This window comes from Pimephales promelas, chromosome 14 (assembly GCF_988280905.1).
Source record: "Pimephales promelas chromosome 14, fPimPro1.hap1.1, whole genome shotgun sequence".
Taxonomy (NCBI): Eukaryota; Metazoa; Chordata; class Actinopteri; order Cypriniformes; family Leuciscidae; genus Pimephales; species Pimephales promelas.
In genome coordinates, this window is record NC_142782.1 from 7,699,553 (window position 1) to 7,724,078 (window position 24,526).

A 24,526-nucleotide genomic window follows, 5' to 3' on the forward strand; every position below is an offset into this window, starting at 1 on the left:
ACAACTGTGATCAGCGAAGTGAAAAGTCACAGGTCTCACGTGACTAGGGTAAACCCAACGCATTTTCTAGAAGTGTCCAAGAAAGTGAACTCAGTGTTTACCTAAAAAATGTCGGTAATATGAGAAGATTCAATTTTTGATAATAGAGTTAAAAATAATAGTTTCTTATTTTCAGATGAACGTTCCTTGTGAAATGAGAAAAGAGCATGACAGAGATTATGAGAAAAATGATGACAGAATTTTCATAGGGGGTGGGCATATTTGTACCAAATCATTATGTAATTTTCTCTCTTTTTTTATTGTTTTCTTCCAAAATTCATGGCATGACTGATTCATAAACAAGACAAGAACAAGCAACACTAAACAGAAATAAAACTAACCAATAACCATGTGTCTGATTATTTTCAAACAGCAGCACCGATTACTTTAGGGGCATCAATAATGAAAACAACTCTTGTGAATGTCAAAGCAAGGACAGATACATTATTGAAATCCACGTCATCTATATGGAATAAACCCTTCAATAAATGACAATAAATAAATGAGTAAAATGCCATTGCATATGAATGACATATTGCATAGTGATGTCAAACTGCTGTCAACATTCATCGATCATTATTAAAAGATGCCTTTATGTAACAAAAAATGTGGAAAATATATATACACTGACTTGTTTACAATGTAAGGCACTGTGTCAAAATGTTCTTGTTGAATATTTTTCTAGCCCCGAGTCTTCTGAAATCAAAGCAAATTCAAGTTCAAGGATCCACAAATGAGACAGAGATGTATCTGACCCCCTCTAAGGTGGGCAGACCCTCGTGGTAGTGAGTGAGGCGTCCAGGGTGCATGAGTGCCCAGCCTTTCCTGGGAGCTGTCACAGAGCAGTTGTACCTCAAGAACCGACAGCCGCCACCCTGAACAGAAAGTCACTGATCGTTAATACAATGTGCTCTTGCTTTATCAACCTGCTTCAAAACAGCAGAAACAAAAGTTAGCTATTTCACTTTACAAACATGAGAAAAGGATAGAAACAAGACATATAAAAATCCTATAATAATTTACATTCCAAAAATTTAGAATGAAAGCCAATCCCATGCCAGAGACCTAACACAAGAGCAAGTTTCTGCATGTCTCCACATCTCAAGCTTTCGGGAGAGCTGCAGGTCAAGACATGCTAATGAGTTACAACATGAACATGTTACAGACCAACAGTTGGCATACCTTAAAGTCCCTGTAAAGTCAATTCTACAAAAAAGTTCTAAACACATTATAAATGTTACATATGTATTGCTAAAACATATTACAAAGTCTGTGAACTGTGAAGTACTGAAATGTGGAGTTAGACCGTTAAACAGTTTTTCACTATTGCAATACGACAATTCACCATGACGTCACAACAATAATAGACGTTCTTCCGGGTGGCAAAAGCCGAAGCGTCCCTATGGCAACACTAGTAAATTGCATGGAGGGAGACACACCGCCGGCAGAAGCCTAATCTACATTTCAACAGTTGATTCAAAAACAGACGTGGTGGAAATTCAGACATAGTTAACATGATCATTAGAGCTTAGATTCTTTGATCTAGAAACGTGCACTCCCAACGCACTAGACCGCGGCGCGGGACTAGATCTGATGGCCGAGTGCGGGCGGTAGTGCATTCACTCTGTGTGTGCGGATTGCAGGAGAATAAAACGATTGACAGGACTCCCGCAAACTACCCAGATAGCAAACTGACATTGAATCAACGTGGAAATATGACATAGAAACAACGTTGATCTGACATAGTTTTGCTCATCGAATTAACGTTGAACCAACGTCAGACGCGTCATTCTTTCAAAACTAACGGAAAATCAACGTGTTGTTTCAACGTTATGAAAGCAAACCAATTTTCGATTTTCATTTAGCTTTGAAGAATGCCACGTCTGACGTTGGTTCGACGTTAATTCGATGAGCAAAATCAACGTTGTTTCAATGTCATGAGATACGTCGTTTCCACGTTGATTCAATGTCAGTTTGCTGTCTGGGTAGAAATATCTATGAATAAAACAAATAAAAACTAATACATTTGTATTCATCAGCTGTTTTCAGAAAAGCAACAAGAACAACTAAAACAAAATAGAAATGACTTACATGGCAGAGTTTCTTTTTATTACGTGACTGCAGCGATGAGCGATGTAGCCAATCACAGACATATGTGTTGATTTATTGAACACATTGGCCAATCAGAAGCATTTACGATGAAGAAGCATTTACTCACCGCTCAAAAGAAAGTAACATAGAAAGTAATAGAAATAACTAAGTTAGTTGAGAACGTCAGTTATCGACCCACGTATTAAAAATGGTTGGGTTTAAATTGGGCTCAGGCTCATAATTAGAAGACGACATGCACTTTTGACGACGTCCACTAGCTTTAACCTCCTCACCCACAGGTTCTGCTGGATAGATTTACTTTTTTTCTGAAGGAAATCGATAAAAAAAACCTACACCTTTTGCTGTATATCTGGTGGCGCAACCCCAAACACAACATATTTTCGCCATAGATTCAACTTTGATCAACAACAATGATTTTAACTGTGTAACTGTTCAGTTGCCGGCTGGATCTCTTCAGTTAGTCAATGGAAGCCGCTCGCATTCTGCCACCCGGAAGTATCGCGGTGCCTATTGTTTACAAACATTCTGAAATGCCCTATTTTACGGATTAATTGGGCGGGGCTAAAACAGGGCTCCGTGACGCACTGGAACCCATGAGCTGCTGGAGTGGACACACCCCCCCTATTTGATGACGCACTGAGTCTGATCTCTCCCTCTCGTCTCCACACACACTCCCCGAGCACATTAGCATTCACGGCTCAATCGCGAGTAACTGTCGGTACTATTAGTTACTACAGCTGAGCCTACGGTTTTCTAGCTAGCTATGATTTCGACACGGACAGGCATCCCCACAAAGGAGTCCCCACAAAGATATCAAAACTGAGTATGAGTGGGTGTGTTTGTGTTTTTCACATCACTGAATAAAAAGATCATATTAATAACCCATTCACTCACTCATTCACACACCGACGGCGGACTGTGGTGAACAAAAGCTCAAGATATTCACACGTTCTATTGTACAATATAAAACACATCAGTAATACCCTCTTGTGATTCTTTTAAGCTTTTACTTGTCTTGTAAAAGGTGGTTGCTAACAAGCTAATTGGTTGCTAAATTGGAGGTTGTCGTGGAAATTAAACGTCATCAGCCGAACAGGTAAACTCATGGTATGTTCATGTCATGTCAGAAAGATCATATTTAAAGGAGAACTCCAGCGCAAAATGAACCTTTGGTCTAATAAAACATCGGTACCTAGTCAACCGTTCTCTGAGATTTGTTTTCATGATAATCGAATGTAAAGAGTTTTATCTCTAAAAACCGTTTAGCGTATAATGCTAGTAATGGGGGCATTTACTAAGTAAAAAGAAATCCCAAGTTTATACCACTAACAAGGCTCAAAATAGCCCCACACTAACACAGTAACATAATGATGATCCCTACATGCAAAACGAAGCATTGAGAACTTTGTAAGTGTACAGACCGTTTAATAAGAAGATACTTTATAAAGACAGTTCACTTCGCGTATACAGGCAGGAGCCATCTTAGAAAATAGTCTCGTTAAGTCAAACCACGAACGTCGTGCTGAGTGATCTGAACTGTATGAAGTTCAGCGAACTTCTGAACTGTATGAACGGTGTTCGGGGATCGACTTATCGAGACTATTTTCTAAGATGGCTCCTGTCTGTATATACGCAAAGTGAACTGTCTTTATAAAGTATGTTCTTATTAAACGGTCTGCACACTTACAAAGTTCTCAATGCTTCGTTTTGCATGTATGGAGCCTCATTATGTTACTGCGTTAGTGTGGGGCTATTTTGAGCCTTGTTAGTGTTATAAACTAGCGATTTCTTTTTACTTAGTAAATGCCCCCAGTACTAGCGTATACGCTAAACAGTTTTTAGAAGTAAAACTCTTTACATTCGATTATCATGAAAACAAATCTCAGAGAACTATTGACTAGGTACCGATGTTTTATTAGACCAAAGGTTCATTGTTCGCCGGAGTTCTCCTTTAAGAGTTGCAAGTATTTAACCCTCTTGTGCTGTTCAGTATATTTTTTTAGTATTTTTTTTTTTTTTTACTTCATCGGAACGGTAAAGGTTTTGTCACCTGCTATGTGAACACAAAAAAAAAAATCATGGGCATGATTTGAATAGGTTCAATGGTCCACACAATATAGTCATACTTCGAGTTTGCAGTTAAAAAATTTCTGCATTGGAAACTAATGGGAAGCGAATTTAGTGGAAAAAAAAGTGGAAAAAACAAAATCTTACTGAAAGCTAATTTTTTATGATATCAATCTCAAATTTGAAACTTGTTTATGTCAGTTAAACATGTTTTGGAAGATATATATTTTGTATAAATATAAAAATAGAAATAGTTTCACTTTTTAACTATTTAGTTGTAACTTTTTAAACAGCAATACTCTGCCAAGTGAGACCATTTTGTCTGTGCTCCAAATCGTTATGGCTGCATTTATAAAGATTGGATCTGTGTCGTTCAGACTGTCATGAAAAGATCAGATACAGGTCGCACAAGGGCAAAAAAAACAAAACAAAAACAGAATTGGGTCGTTTCAGCGAGCAGTGTGAACGTAGCCTATGAAGGTCTATGCTTAAATAGTAATTAACAGGTAATAAATAGATTATAACTATTCCAAAAATATAATTTAGTACCATAAAATCCACTAAAAATATGAAACAAAAAATATTATTGAACTAAAATATGGAACATTTATATTATTTAAATCGTAAAATCTTAATTTTAGACCGCCACACGAGCAGCACAAAAGTACAGCACAGCCAAACATCATAGCTCATATTTTACTCACCTGATAATCAATCCCCACTTGATTAAGAGCTATATTAATGGTGAAAGTGGAAGCGTCATGATGTGGTCTTAATGAAGGTTGTTCATCAGGCTTATATCTAACTACAAAGGCCAGATCAAACTGAGCCTGAAAGAGACAATCATACAGACAGATGCAGAGTCATTCACAGATCAGCTGGAAGAAACAAACACAAAGACCTCCATTCTGGAACTTATTATATCCTGAGTTCTCCAATATCTTGTTTCACCACAAATATGTTGCATGTATGGCGATAAAATAGATTATGAACAACACCGCTTCATACTGACCCAACAATAACCCAACTGAATAATGACTAATGTGGACCGTCTAATATTTACACAACTGTTCAAAAGTTCATAATTAAGATGTTTTATGTATTTGAATGACACCTCTTGCGCTCACCAAGGCTGTATTTATTTGATCAAAATAGTAAAATTGTGAAATATTGTTACAATTTAACAGAACTGTTTTCTATTTTATTATTTTTTAAATAAAATTAATTCCCTTTGATGGCAAAGCTCCATCGTCAGTCTCACATGATCATTCAGAAATCATTCTAATATACCGATTTGATGTTCATTCATCATCAATTATTAATAATAGTTCTTTTTATTATCAATTTTAAAAACAGATTTTGCTGCTTAATATGTTTGTTGAAACATGGATAATTTGGATAGAAAGTTGGAAAGACATCTTTTTTAACACAATCTTAATTATTTTTAACTTTTGCCCACTAGTGTACTTTAATACAAATATAATAATTAGTAGAAGGAGAACAAAGAAAGGCTTACCGTTGTGAAGTACCCTGGAAACATTTTCTCTGTGACCGGTGCTACATAATCCAAAAGGAACTTCTGCCAGTGTTTCTCGTAGCCCACTTGATTCATGTGGATATCAATAGTGGGGACATTTTCATACCCACCTTGGATTCTATTGTCCTAGTAGTAAAAAAAAACAAAAAACTGTTTGCTCAAAGAAATACTATGGTAAGGCAAAATAGCATGGGGATGAAACACAACGAAAAACAACGTACCTGATTTCCACCTCCTGACCACTGGCCAAAATGTTCCATCTCTTCAACAAAATGATCGCAGGCCACGTTGGTGAAAACAGGGAACCAGAACACATCAGGGCACGGCTACACAGAGAATTGCAAATAAGCAAAGTTTTAATTACAATGACTTTACAAAAGGTCAAAGGTCAAAACATTTATTGTCATATGCACAGTGAGGAAAAAACTAAGAAATCAAAAGAGATTATGATCTTAAAACCAGATATGACACAGATCTGATGTTATTTAAAGGTTTTCGAAATCAAGTAGTAAAAGAATTGCGCAACTTAAAAACGAACTATTATATGAAAATTCTTACTGAAACTAAAGGAAATTGTAAAGCAATATGCAAACAAATAAACAGTCCAATTAAACCTAATGCAAATATAAATAATTCAAATGAACTAAAAGGTGAAGGAAAAAACATATCAGACCCTGTCCAAGTTGCTAAAGTTTTTAAAAAAAAATTTCATCAAATCTGTTGAAGATCTTGCTTCTAATTTTTTAGATGACGAGTGCAATAGTAGAAACTTAAATATATTGATCCGCAAATGAGAATTCTTTTAAAATTAGAGAAGTGGATCAGGCGGTGGTATTGAAAGCCATTTCAGACCTGAATGCCAACTTTTCCAAAGACAACTACAACATGGACGCAACTTTCCTCAAAAAATATTCTCAAATTATCATTCAACCTTTGACCCATATTATAAATTTCTCTATTAAAACGGGAATATTTCCAGATGCTTGGAAAAAGGCACTGGTTAAACCCATCTTTAAGTCCGGGAGTACCACAGACGTTAGTAACTACCGACCAATAAGTCGGTAATGTCAAAAATACTAGAAAAAATAGTTTCAGAACACCTAATATTTAGAAACACATCAGTATATACACCCTCAACAGTATGGTTTCAGACAGAACCATTCCACTGAATCAGCTATCTGCACATTATTGGAAAATATTGTGCAGCCGCTTGATAAAGGAAACATAGGCGTGCAGTATTCCTGGACTTACAGAGGGCATTCGATACAGTAAACCATAGCCGTCTTATCTCAAAACTGCCATCCTATATCACATCACACCAGCCACTATCATGGTTCAAGCCATACTTACAGGGACGAGAACAATGTGTAGTTATTGATCATGTAAAATCTGCCCAATGTAAAATTAAAACCAGAATCCCCCAGGGAACCATACTGGGGCCTATTCTCTTCAGCCTGTATGTGAACGAGCTGCCTGAAGTGTGTCCTGAAGTTGGTCTTCAGATGTATGCCGATGACACTGTGGTTTATGTGTCCGGCAAAAGCCCTGCTGTTATCGGCAGTACACTGACCAAAAGTCTTGAGAACGTGTTTAATTGGCTAAACAAATCATGTTTAACACTTAATCTGAGGAAAACTAAGTCTATGTGTTTTTCGATAAGAGCTCGGACAATAAATGACCTTAACATTAAAATGAATGGCGAACTAATCGATTAGGTAGAACAAGAAATATATTTAGGAGTGATTTTAGATTCTCAGCTAAATTTTAAAAGTCTTATCAAAAACATCTCAAGAAAAATGAAGGCCAGTATGAACTGTTTCAGAATGACCAGGAGCTGTCTAACATTTGAATGTGCTCATGTATTTCTGAACACTATGATCCTGTCCCACCTGTCATGCTGCACCACCGTTTGGTCCCAGACCGGCCAAACTACCCTAAAGCCTATTGAGAGGCTTTATAACCATGCCTTAAATATTTTAGATGAAAAGCCCTTTCAATTCCATCACTGTTATATTTTAAGTACAAATAAAATCTTAAAATTTTGTCAATTTTGTTAATATCAGATACATTAAGTTGTTTTTTAAATGTTTAACTGGACTTGCACCTGAGCCACTTTGTAAATTTGTGAACAGGCTGGAACCCTCCAGATCAACAAGAGCTGCTACACGTGGAGACTATAAAGTTCCATTTTTTAAAACTTCTTTAGCCCAAAATGTTTTTTTCTGCGAAAGGAGCCAATATCTGGAACTGGATTCCTACAAATAACTAAATTGTCCACCATCAAAAAACTAACAAAAGCCTGGTTCATACAGCACCAGCAGTGTGATCACGCCGTATGAAATGTATATCCTTGTTTATATGAGGTGTGCATCGTATGAGTTTGAGTGAATGTGTTTATTTACTCATTTTTATTGGTGCTAACTGGTTTCTGGACATTTTATTGTATTCACTGTCATTAGCTACGTTTACATGGACACAATCGGAATGAAATCAATACGATTGATGAATCCCATCAAGGTGTTTACATGAATGATAAATAAAGTGATCGGGTTGATGTGCGCGTTTATATTTCACAAGACTCAAATCGGAATTGATTCTTTGACATGCGCACACTGCACGAATATGCCACTGTTCGCGCATAACTATTCACCCCAATTGGTTCTGTATTTGTTTTAAACAACAGACTTAATTTTTATCCGTCTCTGGTCATGATTTGAAGACGATGAGCATGAACCGTGCGCAGTAAAACCCCGCGCCCAAAAGTCTTGTGTGGATGAGAATCTAAAACAAAAACTGGTGGGACGTTGTCCTGCTCCACTTCATAGACACTGAATGAAATGAGATTTTTTTTAATAACAGAACACTCATTTATATGACACTTTATTCAACAGGAAGAACAGCTCGTTCCATGCGTCATATGTCATTACGCTATTTCAACGTCATTGCACATGCGCAGTCCTTTTAGTTTCGGTTTTCAATCCGCTTAAGTGTTTACATGTTCTCTCGGTCGGATTACAAAAGGAGTAAACCACCCCTTTCAATCCGATCGAAATTCTAGTCGGATCGAGCTCAATCGGATCGATTAAGGTGTTTACATGAAGGTTTTTTTAGTCCGATTGAGCCGTCAATCCGATTATAAGGGTCCATGTAAATGCAGCTATTGTTTTACTCCTTTATTAACTGTTAAAAGCCCTTCTAGGGACAGGTGTTGCGAATTAGCCTTGGCTATAAACACTGTGATACAACAAGCATCGGATTGTTCTTTATGTAATAATCTATGTTTTTTTTTCTATCTGTCCCTATTCAAATGAACAATAAATTAAATAAATAGACTGGTAGGGATAGATTAAGTTGACATGTAGTTGCCAAGTTACTTATAGTTAGTAGAATATATAAAGTGGACCTTCCAAATAAAAGCTACCAAAATAGACACTACCATTCAAAAGTTTGTGGTCAGAAAGAATTTTAAATGTTTTTAATAAGCCTCTAATGTTTGATAAGAAAGACAGTAATATACCTGTTTTCTGTTTTAATATATTTTCAAATGTATTCCTGTGATCAAAGCTGAATGTTCAGCATCATTACTCCAGTGTTCAGTGTCACACGATCCTTCAGAAATCCTTCTAAAATGCTGATTTGCTGCTCAAAAAACATTTCTTGTTATTATCAATGTTGACAATCTTAATACCCCAAACCTTTGAACAGTAATTTTATACCTTGTCATGGACAGAATAATAATCTTATACAGTATTTAATGTTAAAATTTTCAGAAAACACTGCTATTATTGTATGCTTCGTGTGAATACTCACCATTTCAATAAGCCCATCTCTCAAAATTTTGGAATAATTCTCATGAATGTATCTTTCCTCCCATTCCTGTTCCACGGAAAAAGAATTACGAACATTAATGCAAAAACAAACAGCAGATAATTTAACAAAAAAGCAATGTCTTGTATAAATAACACTTGATTAAATATTCTCTGAAATTATATTTTATCTTACCACAGGATTTTCAAAGATCTGCCAGAGATCATTGTGCAAATAATTTGTCTGGTAATTTTCAGTTGATAAAACTCGACCGTAAGTCTGCATGTTTGTTACAAACATGAAGATGCCCTAGGAATGAAAGCAAAAATATCAATCAATGGCAGCAAAGTAATTGGTAGTTTATTACACTTGTACCTAAGTGATTTCTTATGGTGATTTGTGCAATATTTCTTGTCTGACCTTGTTCCGAACATTAGCGCAGAAGGCCATATCTGGATCAAGCGTTGCGGATTCAAACAGGTCAGGAGCTTTGAGGTCAGTCCTCAATGTATCCGCTTTTACCAGAAATATGTTAGAGACGTATGGCACATTCCACAAACCCCTGTGGAGGCACCAGAGAATGATGACATTTTTGCCATTTATCCTGGTTTGATGAATTTCAAAGACTTCTTCATATTTTAAGAGCATCATCATGCTAAAGAATACTAAAGAAAATGAAATAACTGAGATAAAAAAAACATGCACATATACATACATTTTTGTGGATTTTCTATTATCAAATGACCGTTTAAAATCATCTTAAACATCAACTTACACGCGGTTTCCTTGAACGATGTCCACGTAATCCTCTGACCTGGCGTAGTAACCGTCTGCACTGAGCGCACCCCAGAAGTTAGTCCACAGTCGCTCAGGCTTGGTCAACATTGGTGCAATGAAAGGCCTGTGAGGTTCATAAAAATAATGATTATAATTAAAGAAAAAAAGACCCATAAAAATGAGTGTGCTAACTAGAAGTTTCTCCATCTAGAAAGCATTTAGACAGCTCTACAACTCAAATACATTTTAGCATTTTAATGAGTAATACAATACACAGTGAGAGTCAAGTCAAGTCAAATATATTTATAGCGCTTTTCACAATACAGATTGTATCAAAGCTGTTTCACAGTATCAATCAAAACAACTTAACAGTGTTTGTTTATTACAGGAAAAAAGACATCCAAGTTTGGTAGAGCAGGTCAATGGTATGATGGGTCATTTAATTTGAATATCCCCAACTGAGCAAGCCAAAGGCAACAGTGGCAAGGAACTGAAAAACTCCATCAAGTGACCCGATGGTGTCCTAAAACTCCATCGGATGACCCAATGGAGAAAAAAAAACCTTGGCAGAACCCAGGCTCAGTCGAGGCAGAGGCTAAATTTACAGCAACTGTGAGATAAAAAATGTATATGAATGCCTGGCTGAAGAGATGCGTCTTTAGTCTAGTTTTAAACTGGGAGAGCGAGTCTGAGCAACGAACAATATCCGGAAGGCTATTCCAGAGCTTCGGAGCTAAATGTGAAAATGCTCTCCCTCCTTTGGTGGATCTGGATATCCTAGGAATGACCAGAAGCCTCGAATTTAGTGATCATAAAGAGCGTGATGGATTGTAGGGCGATAGAAGATCCGTTAAATAGACTGGAGCTAAACCATTTAGAGCTTTATAAGTCAAAAGCAATACCTTGTAATTAATACGGAACTTTATAGGTAACCAATGAAGTGATGATAGAATCGGTGTTATATGATCATATTTTCTAGATCTAGTAAGAACTCTAGCAGCTGCATTTTGTACTAACTGTAGCTTGTTTATTGAGGATGCAGGACAACCGGCTAATAAAGCATTACAGTAATCTAGTCTCGAAGTCATGAATGCATGAACTAACTTTTCTGCATCAGAGACAGATAGCATGTTACGTAGCTTAGCAATGTTTCTAAGGTGGAAAAAGGCTGTTTTTGTAACATATGAAATATGCTTTTCAAAAGACAGGTTGCAGTCTAATGTAACACTGTACTGTACGCTATTACTGTAGCGGATAAAGTAACAGGGCATCCTAATATGTTAAAGTTGTGCTGTGAAAGGTTTTGTGGACGGTTTTTAGAACCGATAAGTATTACCTCTGTCTTGTCTGGATTTAATAAAATAAAATTACGCGTCATCCAATCTTTTATATCTTTAACACAGTCTGTCAATTTGGATAATTGAGCGTATTCATCTGGCCGTGATGAAATATATATTTGAGTGTCATCAGCATAACAATGGAAACTAATTCCATGTTTCCTTATATTACCAACTGGCAGCATATATATTGAGAATAATAAAGGGCCTAACACAGATCCCTTCGGCACTCCATAGTTTGCCGAAGTTATAATCGATTTTTCTCCATTTAAAGGGTTAGTTCAACCAAAAATGAAAATTCTGCCAGTATTTACTCACCCTCATGTTATTCCAAACCTCTATGTGTTTATTTGTTCTGCTGAACACAAAGGAAGATATTTGGGGGAATGTTTTAATCAAACAGATCTCATTCCCCATTGACTACCATAGTATGTATTTTTTCATACTATGGTAGTCAATGGGGAATGAGATCTGTTTGTTTAAAACATTCTTCCAAATATCTTCCTTTGTGTTCAGCAGAACAAATAAACACATAGAGGTTTGGAACAACATGAGGGTGAGTAAATACTGACAGAATTTTCATTTTTGGGTGAACTAACCCTTTAAGTAGACGAAATGATAGCGGTCAGATAAGTATGACCTGAACCAGCTTAATGCTTGTCCTTGAACACCAGTGTAATTGTGTAGTCGATCTAGAGTAATGCATTGCAAGTAACGTAAGTTACGCGATCAGATTACTTTTTTCAGGTAATGAGAAACACATTACTTTTAAATTGATCATTTTCAGTTGTCAAATCCATTTACGTCTTACTTATTCACTTACTTATTGAGCTCAATTAGGATTCTAAGTGTGTCTTCATTCTTTAGAACCACATCCACGTCTATGCTGAAGAAGTATTCACAGTCAATGTCGTCTCGACACATGTCGCTGTAACAAAAACATAAAAAAGAAATGAATGGGATGGTCAAAGCATTGAGGAGCTATTTGTACAACTGTTTCCCAGGTTCCATGTGGTGTTTAGGTGCACCATATTTAATGAACTCTTTGTAAAAAATAAATACTGAATTTAAAAAGCACACTCACAAGCCAATATTACGTGAGGTCACAGGATCTATATCCTCCTCTGGTCCAATCAGCTTCACACCCTGGTATTCCGACTCGTGATGCTCTAGAAATGTACGCACCTGTTGTTCATGGTGTGATTCCTGCAAAAGAAATTATTCAGAAGTATTGTCCCCCATTATTATGTACTGAATTAAAAAAAGAGCAATGACAATAATGAACGTCAACGAAGACAATCTGATTCATTAACAAATAAAATAAAATAAACTGCTGTGATTATGATACTCAAACTGTGATTATGCTGGTAAACACCTTGTACAACCATTGGTCTGTGGCGTTTACATAATAGGTAGGTGTGCCTTGTCTTTATAAAGTATCTTCTTATTAAACGGTCTGTACACTTACAAAGTTCTCAATGCTTTGTTTTGCATGTATGGAGCCTCATTATGTTACTGTGTTAGTGTGGGGCTATTTTGAGCCTTGTTAGTGTTATAAACTAGCGATTTCTTTTTACTTAGTAAATGCCCCCAGTACTAGCGTATACGCTAAACAGTTTTTAGAGATAAAACTCTTTACATTTGATTATCAAGAAAACAAATCTCAGAAAAGGGTTGACTAGGTACCAATGTTTTATTAGACCAAAGGTTCATTTTGCGCCGGAGTTGTCCTTTAAGCAATCTATTGAATAAGTGCTATATAAATAAACGTGGAGAGCTTGTGCAAACATATCCATGTTGCTATGATCAGATGGTTTTCTTATGCTTTTTAAAAAAATGCTCGCTGTTTTCTCAATTTTATTGTGTGTTTATTTTGTTGTTGAGAGGAAAGCGAACCTAGCTTTCCTTTGTGGGCGGCGTTGGATGTTCGATAACAGTATATCGCTGGTCATATCAGGTATATAGTACATCAGGGCCTTTCCTCATAGCAGATCTATACAGGTGGAGCTGAGGAAGATGGAGGGTTTCTAAAAGTGGGTTTCTACACTGCTACAGCAAATGTTTGAGCATGCAAGCTCATTGGCTACTTTTACAGCAGGAACCAATGAACTGATGTGATTGCAAGTAAGTTTGTATTTAAATTATACTGTATATTTTATATAGAATTAGCACATTATGTCTCGTAAGATAGATTCCAATAAAGACTGTCAAATTTCAAGAGCTCAGCTATTAATATTCGTAAATAACTAGCAATAAACAAAATCATTTTAATGCATTAATAAAATATGTATTAATGTAAGTTCATTAACTAATGACTAATTAACAATTACAACATTTGATTTTAAAATAATATTAGTAAAAGTTGTTAGTTATTGGTTCATGTTAAGTAATATAGTTCATTAATGTTAACAAATGAAACTTTATTGTAAAGTGTTACTGTTTAACTGTTAAAAAGTGCATACAGCATTTTTTCAAATATTTTACCTGATTGTAAATGAATAATCTGAGCCGGTTTTTAGGGTATTTGAGAGCAAGTAAGCGCTCAAAGAACACCGTGACGAAGGGCGTGGGCTGCTGGATGAAGACCCCAATGACCACTACAGGATATTTACTCTCCTGAAGATGAAAAATAACAAACAAACAGGCAAACAATTAATACACCAAACAATTATTCAGCTAAAGCTTCATTTAAATTGAAATGATATCAATATCAACAATAACATTTAATGTGACTAAAGCATGTAACACCAGTTCTTTTTAAGGGCCAGATCAGGAATAAACAACTCTTTAATGTAACAACTACACAGTATAAATGTTATATTATGATCATGTTTATTTAACTGTATTCCTTAATCATTTGTGGCCACATTAAAACAAGGGAACTAATTAATCAGTCAAGGGAACGAATTCTTAAAGGGATAGTTAACCCAAAAATGAAAATTAACACCAAAATTTACTCACCCACAAGTCATCCTAGCTGTATATGACATTCTTCTGTCAGACGAATACAATCGGAGTTATATAAAAAAAAATGTCCTGGCTCTTCCAAGCTTTATAAGGCCAATTAAAAAGTTTTCCAAGCAGCTCCGGTGGGTTAATAAAGGCCTTCTGGCAAAGGCAAAGTGACACGGTCATATAAGAAAAATATCCATATTTAAAACTTAATCGACTAAAATATCTAGCTTCCGTTCCGGCAGATGGCAGAACGCAACTATTTTAGGGTGAAAGAGTGATGCTTGACCTGACGCACTGGCGAACGCATAAGCGCAGAGGATAGAGCAAAACAAAACACCAGTCACAAATTAAAAGTCTAAAACGACAAATTTTAAAGAGAAATGTTGGAGGAGCTTGAATTTGCGAGAGGAGTCAAAGCTTACGCTAGTCCTACATCCTGCGTCATACATGCGTCACAGGTTACTCTCGTGGAGCAAGTCAACTTGCGTAGGACGTCTGCTGGAAGATAGTTATTTTAGTCGATAATGTTTTACATGTGGATGTTTTTCTACACAATGATTCACTTCAGAAGGCCTTTAACCCCTGCAGAGCTGTGTGAATTACTTTTATCATGGATGGATGCACTTTTATGGACTTCAAAACAGAAGTGAACTGTCCATTCCTTCAAAACCATTTACTGCCATTATAAAGCTTGGAAGAGCCAGGACATTTTTTTAATATAACTCCAACAGAAGAATGTCATATACACCTAGGATGGCTTGAGGGTGAGTAAATCATGGGGTCATTTTCATTTTTGGGTGAACTATCCCTTTAATTTGTGGCTCACCACAATATCTTTTTCTTTCCCTTCATGTCATGTGGGAATCTGTAAAAGTGGACTTAAAATCATTTAATAACACAATCTAAAAACAGCAATACCTTTTATGAATGCAACAAGAACAAAACGTCAAAGTATAGTTGAGTTATGTTTACCACAGACTTTATTTTACTCATACATCGAAAAAACAGCATTTTAAAAACCTATAGGAAATTCTCGAAGGAACCAGTGGCAAATTAGTCTTCATGGTTCTAACGTCATCCCCGCAGCACTTTAATTAGCCATTAAAAATAAGATTCAGGATTATTTTAATAATAATAATAATATTTTAAAAACACTAATGGGAAATTGTGATAATAGTAGTAAATGCAAGACCCACCTGGAGTCCAGAAAGCGGACGCAGATCCTCATTACAAATTGTGCAGCCAGTTTCAAATGTCCACAAATTTGGGATATAGTTCCCTAGGTAGTTTATCTGAAGCTGAAAGAAACCATATGAAATAAAGATGATTAAACCAAAGAAGATAGATAGCTTAGTTATTTGGATCATGACAGAAAATTGATTTACTTTGGTGGGTCCATTGCCATGGATAATAACGGGTAGCGTGTCATAAAGTACATTTCTGGCTCGCACACGTCCATCTTCAAACTTCAGCACAACTTCATCTGTTCATGCAATAAAAAAACATTATTCAAAGATATTAATATTCAGATTAATATTCTATATAATCATTCAGTTCTACAGTTATCTATTAAATCATGAATTCTGTTTGAATCACTGTAGATAAATAGCCATAAATATCCACTGGTCTATTTAATTTCCTCCACAAATGTTTGGATGAATCTCTCTTGGGTCTCTGTAATGGATACTCTGATATTGAAAGAGTAAAAAGGCTTTTGAAACAGCCTTTTGAAGCTTAAACAGTGAGCTTTTCACTGTTCACATGAATTCCAATGGACATGATATTACCATTAGGATAAATGAGCAATTCATAGCAAAATTCACAATTTAATGTTTCCTTTCTTTACAGTTTCTTAATGCTCTTCTTTTTTTTTCCAATATTTATGTAAATTCTAGAAAACATTGTGTACACTCAGCTGTGTTCTTTCTTGCAAAAAAATATATCTATAAAAAAATTCAGTCAGGATTTCTTATCAAAATTACAAATGACTTAATGCTTAGATCTTAGTGCTGTGTTCAACTATAGATCACAACATACTCTTAGATTGATTAAAAAATTACACAGGTATTCGGGGACAGGCATTAAATGGTTAGTTCACCAAGACCCGTAAGAATTTCGTTCATTTTTGGAAGATCAAATGAAGATCTTTTTGATGAAATCTGAGTGATTTTTGTCCCTCCATTGACAGCTACGCAACTACCACTTTGACGCTTCAAAAAGTTCAAGAAGAGATTGTAAAACAAATCCATATGAATTGAGCAGTTTGTTTAAAATTTTCTAAAGAGTTTTGATCGCTTTTACATGATGAACAGATTGAATATAGGATTTTATTCCCATAGAAACATTCATCAATGTTTCAACGAAAGCTCAAGCATTTTCGCTTGACGTGCAGGAACCAATGAGGTTAATTCTTGTGTTACGAAGCAAATTTGAGCTTCAACAAGAACCAATGAGGTTCATTCTCATGTTAAAAAGCACATTTGAGCTTCTGCAAGAACCAATGAGGTTCATTCTCAAGTTAAAAAGCACATTTGAGCTTCTGCAAGAACCAATGAGGTTCATTCTCATGTTACGCAGCAGGTTATAGCTTCAACAAGAACCAATGAGGTTTATTCTCGTGTGTTACGCAGCACGTTTGAGCTTCTGCAAGAACCAATGAGGTTCATTCTCATGTTACACAGCAGGTTATAGCTTCAACAAGAACCAATGAGGTTCATTCTCACGTGTTACGCAGCACGTTAGAGCTTCAGCAAGAACCAATGAGGTTCATTCTCATGTTAGGAAGCACATTTGAGCTTCAGCAAGAACCAATGAGGTTCATTCTCACATGTTACGCAGCATGTTCGAGCTTCAGCAAGAACCAATGAGGTTCATTCTCATGTTAGGAAGCACATTTGAACTTCAGCAAAAACCAATGAGGTTCATTCTCATGTGTTACACAGCACATTTGAGCTTTAGTAAGAACCAATAAGGTTCATTCTCATGTGATACGCAGCACGTTTGAGCTTTAACAAGAACCCATGAGGTTCATTCTCATGTGTTATGCAGCACATTTGATCTTCAGCAAGAACCAATGAAGTTCATTCTCACGTGTTACGCAGCACATTTGAGCTTCAGCGAGAACCAGTGAAGTTCATTCTCACGTGTTACGCAGCACATTTGATCTTCAGCAAGAACCACTGAGAAATGAGAAAAAAAGAAAAGAAAAAAAATATAGAAAAAAAATATAGAAATTTGTTATGAATTTTAAAATGAATCTCAATTTATGGTTATTAAATTATGGTTACTTTATTGTTATTAAATATTTATGGTACTTAACTTATTAAGCCTTTTCCAAAACAAAATGTACTGTGTATTCTTTAAGCCCAACTACAGTAGCTGCAGTGTCGCACACCTGGGTTGTAACATTCTGCTGAGATGGTGTACGTGTCCACAAGCACATCTAACCGTTAGCTCTAGCATTCCAGCCACAAATACCATTACAGGCAACTGGGAAACTCACTCTCCACCCACAATCTGGCAGTGAGCCAAAACTACAGCTGCCAGTCGAGCAGAAAACAGCTTTTAACTCAAACACAAGAGCTTCAGTTCACATGAAACCAATCAGCATTTGAGACCCTCAGCAAAGCATTTCATTAGCCATTCCTCAATAAACTGAAAGGTTACAGAAAGAGGAAACTTCCCAGCAGGTATCAGAGAGCAAGAACTCTACTGACGCTGCACTTTTGTAAAGCATAAAACAGGATGTTTTCCTTCAGAGAGCTGATGCTAGTGAGAATTTTGCAGAAGCATCTTTAAAGTCTCAACAGATTTTATGTTGGAACTTCTCTCCAATTAAAATCTTATAACGGTTACGTTTCTAAAGCAGGCTGTAAGGACACAAAATGATACACTTACCAAGAGCTCCATTAAGATTCTGGAACAATCTGCACTTGTTGTCCACAGTTATATTTATGGACTTCTAAAGATGAAATGACAGGGAAGAAAACCTCAAAACGCAGCTTACACACATTTAATATGTGTCATTACTGAAAACTGTGAACTTGAATGTGAATTCTGTAAACAAGGCAAAATATCCTAAAACAGAGCAATAAAGTTTTAGGAAACCACACCATGGTTGTCACCACTTAAAATCTAAACTATACCAAAACACTTACTCTTTTCTCTGGGTTGATATATATCTTGGTGAAAAAGAGCTGGTCACTGTCACTATCAGCTCCTGACCATTCAGAAAGCATCTCTTTAAGGTTGGGTGCATAGCCAATGAAGCCTGGGAAAAAGAAAAGGCCCAGCGTTAGAATGAGAAATGCCTATAAATAGACACACAACTTGTTATTATCTGGTTTAGATGTGAAACTGGGTGATTTAAACTTATCTTTTAACTATTATGCAAATAAAGAAGTGAATGAATTTTCAGAGAGGTCACAGATGACAATACAGATGTCCTGATTAAATTCCACAGCTGTTAATCTCTGACATCATATAAATATGAATGTTTCTGGAACGTTCTCAGGGACTGTGAAAAAGGAAATTAAAAAAGGAAGAAGCCTCAAACTTCTTAATATGCAATTCTTCCTTAATGAAACTCTCTACAAATGAGGTAATCACAATTATTTTCAACCACTGAATAATAAGGTAAACATTGTTAGATGCAGCGTACAGTATTCTGAACAAGTCATTCTTCTTACTGTAATCAGAACTGTAAAGTACAATGCAGCTTTACATTAATGAGAATGAGTGGTGGTTAATGGTCACACAAATGCAATCATAATGGTACTAAAAAGAGACAATTTACTCCTTCAATTGTGTGGACAAATATATGGTGTGGTGAAATATACAGTATGGTATGTTGGAAAGATCACATTTACTAGTTGAATGCACATGAATGGCAGAACAAAGTTGTAATTAAGAGTTGGAAACTCTTTTTTTTCTTTCAGCCCTGACTGTTTGTCAGTTAGAAAACATGGCGGATACAATGAATGTAGTTTCTGGAAATAAATGTTGTTATGTTATTTTCATCAAGAGGTGCATACATTTTTGGTCAAGCTCTTGTATTGACAATGTAAAAGTCCAGCACTCTGTAAAGTCTCCTCCAGCACATCCTTTCAATGAATTTAAAAGGCACCTATTATGCCCCTTTTTACAAGATGTAATATTGGTGTCTGGTGTCCCCAGCATGTATTTGTGAAGTTTTAGCTCAAAATACCCCATAGTTAATTTATTATAACCATTTGAAAAAGTCATTTTTGGGGCCTGTTTAAAGTCCCTGTAAAGTCAATTCTACAAAAAAAGTTCTAAACACATTATAAATGTTACAGATATGTATTGCTAAAACATATTACAAAGTCTGTGAACTGTGAAGTACTGAAATGTGGAGTTAGACCGTTAAACAGTTTTTCACCATTGCAATTTTACGGATTAATTGGGCGGGGCTAAAACAGGGCTCCGTGACGCACTGGAACCCATGAGCTGCTGGACACCCCCCTATTTGATGACGCACTGAGTCTGATCTCCCCCTCTCCACACACACTCCCCGAGCACATTCGCATTCACGGCTCAATCGTGAGTGACTGTCAGTACTATTAGTTACTACAGCTGAGCCTACGGTTTTCTAGCTAGCTATGCCTTCGACACGGACATGCATGGGCTACTACCTGGATGCGATCATGTACAAAACAGATCAGTATCTTCATTTAAATTCCCTTAAAAACGATCACATCAAGAAGAGGTTTTTAGAGAGCCTAACGTTACCTTGATGACGAGCTGAGGATCACCGACAGCAACACCCGCCTCTGTAGTGATCATTTTACACTGGATCGTTTTATAAACTTTCCTCAGAGACAACTTGGATTCACTGATAATTCACTGATAATCCGCTGTTACTGGTGAACGGGGCCGAAACGACGATCTCCCGCCTCAGTGTTCATCCTCCCGTCTCCAAAAGCTAATCAGCTAATATCACCGTCAACAGCTTTCCCGTGAGTGGCCGTGGTTTCAGCACAGCCAGCGGACACGCCCCCACCGTTTGAGAGCAGAGAATCTGCTAATTTTTTCATGATTTTGATAGCTTATTTTATGTACTTCCCGACTTTTTTTATCATTCAAATTTGGCTGGGTGGCTAATTACACATTTTTCTGTGGTGTGACAAACTCAGAACACATACTTAATTTTGACTTTACAGGGACTTTAAAAATGACCTGTTTTGGTGTATACCACCTTAAATGCAAATGAGCTGCATATCCCCGCCCTGCCATTGGATAAGGGCGTAAATTACATAGGAGAATACCTATGGCAGTCACTCTAAGCAGACTGGCTGAGAGAGTGAGAGAGACCGCTATTTTGAATGTCATTCAGCATACATGTTTGAATCGGAATATATAAAGTCTCTGATCAGACCAAGATGACGAACGGAAGAATAAACACAAATGAGAATGGACCAGTACGTCTCGGTATGGTTATTTGTTGTAATCGCGTCCCCTTTGAAATGATGGATGTGCAACACACACACACAGACACACACAAACACTAACATTGTCGCAATATGACGCATAGACGCATTTGTTGTTGAATTGGCTGACATCGACTGAAAAGACTATTTGCTCAAAAACCATAAAATACACTTACTGGAGGTGACGGTGGACCGCAAACAGTAGACGACGATCCACAGTTGAGAATTAACTTTTAACCCACAACAGGATTATCCCACAACAGAACACTTATGATTCTAGGAGACAGATTCTGGTGTACAGATCACCGAGGGCGGGGTCTATGCCACAACCACACTGTCAATCAATCTTCTTGCTCAATTATACGTCACAAAGCGCTGAATCTTAGAATAGCTTGTTCTGAGACTGATTTATTGAGATTGTAAAAAAACCACTGGGTGGATTTTTATCATTCTAGGGTGGTTTTGCTCACACACTGCCAACAGACATTTATGTCCAAACACCTTGTAAAAGTACATTTTCCATAATAGGTGCCCTTTAAAGTCTGGATTCAGAGGAGCCGATTCATGTGTGAAAATGATTCGTCATGTTCCTCACAATCATTCTTTCACAATCCAAGCCTGATGAGTCTTGATATTAGCATCCTGGAATATGGCCATGATGTGAAGTAATGAAAAACTACACTCTTAGAAGAAAAGGTTCTATCAGCGCTACGTATTTGGAACCCATAAAAGGTTCTACACAGAACCCTTTTTTAAAGGTTCAATAATAAGAACCCTTTAAGGTTTTTTTGTAACCAGGAAAAGGGTTCTATATGGAACATATATGGTGCCATTTCAGTTTTTCTCATCCAAAAATCAGCATGATTAAAATGTGATATTAAGTTACTACAGCAGTTTAATAAACAATAATTTAATTACAACTACAAAATGTTGCAGAATTATGTAATATATGAATGAATAATAGCCTATAAAGAACCTTTGTGCCAAAAGGATTCTTTCTTGTCATTATGGGACCTTTTTAGCATAAAAGGTTCTTGAGTAAAGAACCCTATGTTTCATATATAGAACCCCAATGAACCCTTTTTTCTAAGAGTGATTATTATGTTTCTAGCATGTTATATGTTTGGTTAAGTTCTTCTAATCCCGATTGATCGAGGATTAGAAGAACTTAACCAAACATATAACATGCTAGAAACATAATCACTTCAATAATTATCCAATCATAGACTTATGCATTTGCCTATTTAAATCCAAACCACAACTTTTTTTGGCCGGGCTGTGTGTATATATACATATTTAAACTCGATAAATTTAATTTACAAATTCAATTGAATATATAACAATTAAGGTTGCAGTACCTACATAAAAACATTTAAAAAGCAAAAACACACCTAATGTGCATTCTTGATTATAGGGTAAAAAAAATTGCTATTTTATAAACGTATAAAGACGTTGACATCTTATTTCAACTAAGGTGATTTGAAATTGAACACATATGACGTTGTAAATACGCATTTCCAACTCGTTAATACAAACTTCCCAGGAGGACTGATTTTTTTGCATCCAAATTCATTTAGCATCTAAAACTATACAAAATGCAGACAGAGCATTCAGTACATCTAAAGCTCTACAATGATAATCGAAAAAAGAGAAAAACATGCCTCCTGCTCCAAGGAACCTCTTCCCTTCCCTGACATGAGGATGTTTGTCTTCCAGATGACGATCTGGCCAGATTAGAGTCTCGGCGGAAAACACAACTTTGTGTTTGGCCTGCTGAAACTTCTTCAGCAGCTCTTTTGGACCAGAGGAAAAGATTACATCATAGCTGTGGAGAAAATTAAGTGCTTGAAAGAGTACATGCATCAACATATATCTTGCATATGTATTTATAATGGACATAACTACCTGTCCACAAAAAGAATGACTTTGTTCTCCTCGTGTTTCTCCTCCAGGGCAGACTTCAGCAGGCGTACTTTCTGCCCTCCACCTGGAGGTGACATGTAATCTCCACCTTTCCATGTTTCACCCCTTCCGAGAACCTACACACAAAAAGGCAAAAGAATGTCAGGCATCTGTCTGCAGACTATTATGGATGCTTGTTTTCTGCCACGGAATAAAAAAAATGGAGTACCTTGATGGAGTAATTGAACTGTTTCGCGGATCTCAAAAACCGTCTGAAGCCGTCAGTCTCCTTCGTGGCGACAGTGAGCACTAGAAGATCTCCTGAGAAAGAAAAAAACACTTTTCAGAGAGAATAACTCCGTCAAACGTCCACAGCTGCTCAGTTCTCCTGCCTACGTGCTGGAAGAGCACATCCTAATGGGTTTCCCACATCTTCTCCCGTGAGGAACTCCGTGCACAGCTGGAATATTCAGTGTTTAATCCAGCCGCAAGAAAGCAGGTCTGCCGCAAAAGTGACATTTATTTATACAAATACGTTTCTTTTTAATCATATGTTGGCTAATGTGTGATTTTTTCTTTTCTTTTGCAGTGCAATTTACAAGCAAATTCATGTTTGCCTAGACAATAAATCTGTTACGAGAAAACTAGGTAGCTACAATGTAATACATGCACTCATTGCACTCATGTTGCGCACAACTACAGTTTGAGACAAGAAGTAAACTGTTTGCACTGTTTTAGTGTAATGCAATTTTGTTGTAACGTAATTTATCCTCATAAACTCACTGATATCTGCACGAAGGGTCCACGTCAGCGGCGTGTGTCCGTAACGCCTGGCTAACTTTACCTAGCAAGTCAGGTTTGCAACGATCCCTTACAATGAATCATGGTGAAATTGTAGCCAGTTACATTATCATGTACAGAAGTGTGGTTATCTATAAGCTGAAATCATAGCCTTACCCTCGGGGATCAAGCCCTGCTGACTGCAGTGAAGCGGAGAAAAGGACGCAAACAAACACACGAGAAAGAGCAGAACTTCTCTCATGTTCAGGTCCGTTATTCTTTAAACCTCTCCTGTAGTAACGGCGACCGAGGGAATAAGGCCTTTCCTCGAGAGAAAGTTAGTTATATTCCCGTAAAAACACACACAGCCTGCCCACTTCTGTCTTTCTCCACCCCTCGATCCCTGAGCACACTAGCAGAGGAAGAAAAAGCTCAACAATCCCTGAATTCAAACACATGAGCTTGCCTAAAAAATGTGACAACTTGCCCTGACCTGACATTTAGGGACTTCGTTGAAATGTCTCTTCATTATACTCGAATCACTAAAATGTACAGTAATTCAAAATATTAAAAGAGATGAAATAAATACATTACAAAAATTAAATAAAAAACATCAATAAATTAATAAACATTTAGTGGTTCAGGAAATATTGTAAGAATACTATTATTAAAATTGATAAATTATTTAAATGTTATACTGAATTCCTTTCTCTGTAGTAAACTTGAAATTAATTTGTCACAAAAATACACAGTAATTCAAAATA

General features: G+C 36.6%; 1 protein-coding gene across 1 annotated transcript; it reads right to left on the reverse strand.

Moving 5' to 3' along the window:
- Nucleotides 1–274: 274 nt before the first annotated feature.
- plod1a (procollagen-lysine, 2-oxoglutarate 5-dioxygenase 1a) lies at nucleotides 275–24,171 on the reverse strand. Its single transcript, XM_039669521.2, has 19 exons — nucleotides 23,940–24,171; nucleotides 23,212–23,303; nucleotides 22,986–23,119; nucleotides 22,742–22,905; nucleotides 18,789–18,901; nucleotides 18,529–18,592; nucleotides 16,017–16,114; nucleotides 15,828–15,929; nucleotides 14,161–14,292; nucleotides 12,761–12,882; nucleotides 12,500–12,604; nucleotides 10,338–10,463; nucleotides 9,983–10,124; nucleotides 9,758–9,871; nucleotides 9,566–9,631; nucleotides 5,977–6,081; nucleotides 5,735–5,881; nucleotides 4,923–5,048; nucleotides 275–914 (listed from the first exon to the last, which is right to left on the reverse strand). Exons 1-19 carry the CDS (start codon nucleotides 24,022–24,024, stop codon nucleotides 759–761), a joined length of 2,193 nt encoding a protein of 730 aa, XP_039525455.2. The 5' UTR covers nucleotides 24,025–24,171; the 3' UTR covers nucleotides 275–758.
- Nucleotides 24,172–24,526: the final 355 nt, after the last annotated feature.

What these genes read in the sequence shown, in the direction of transcription:
- plod1a (XM_039669521.2), bottom strand. Translation starts at nt 24,024, where the DNA reads ATGAGAGAAGTTCTGCTCTTTCTCGTGTGTTTGTTTGCGTCCTTTTCT. An exon ending in GTCCGCTTTCTGGACTCCAG is followed by an intron (nt 14,293 to 15,827) that starts GTGGGTCTTGCA and finishes TTTCATCTTCAG; the next exon opens with GAGAGTAAATATCCTGTAGT. An exon ending in GCGCTAATGTTCGGAACAAG is followed by an intron (nt 9,872 to 9,982) that starts GTCAGACAAGAA and finishes TTTCATTCCTAG; the next exon opens with GGCATCTTCATGTTTGTAAC.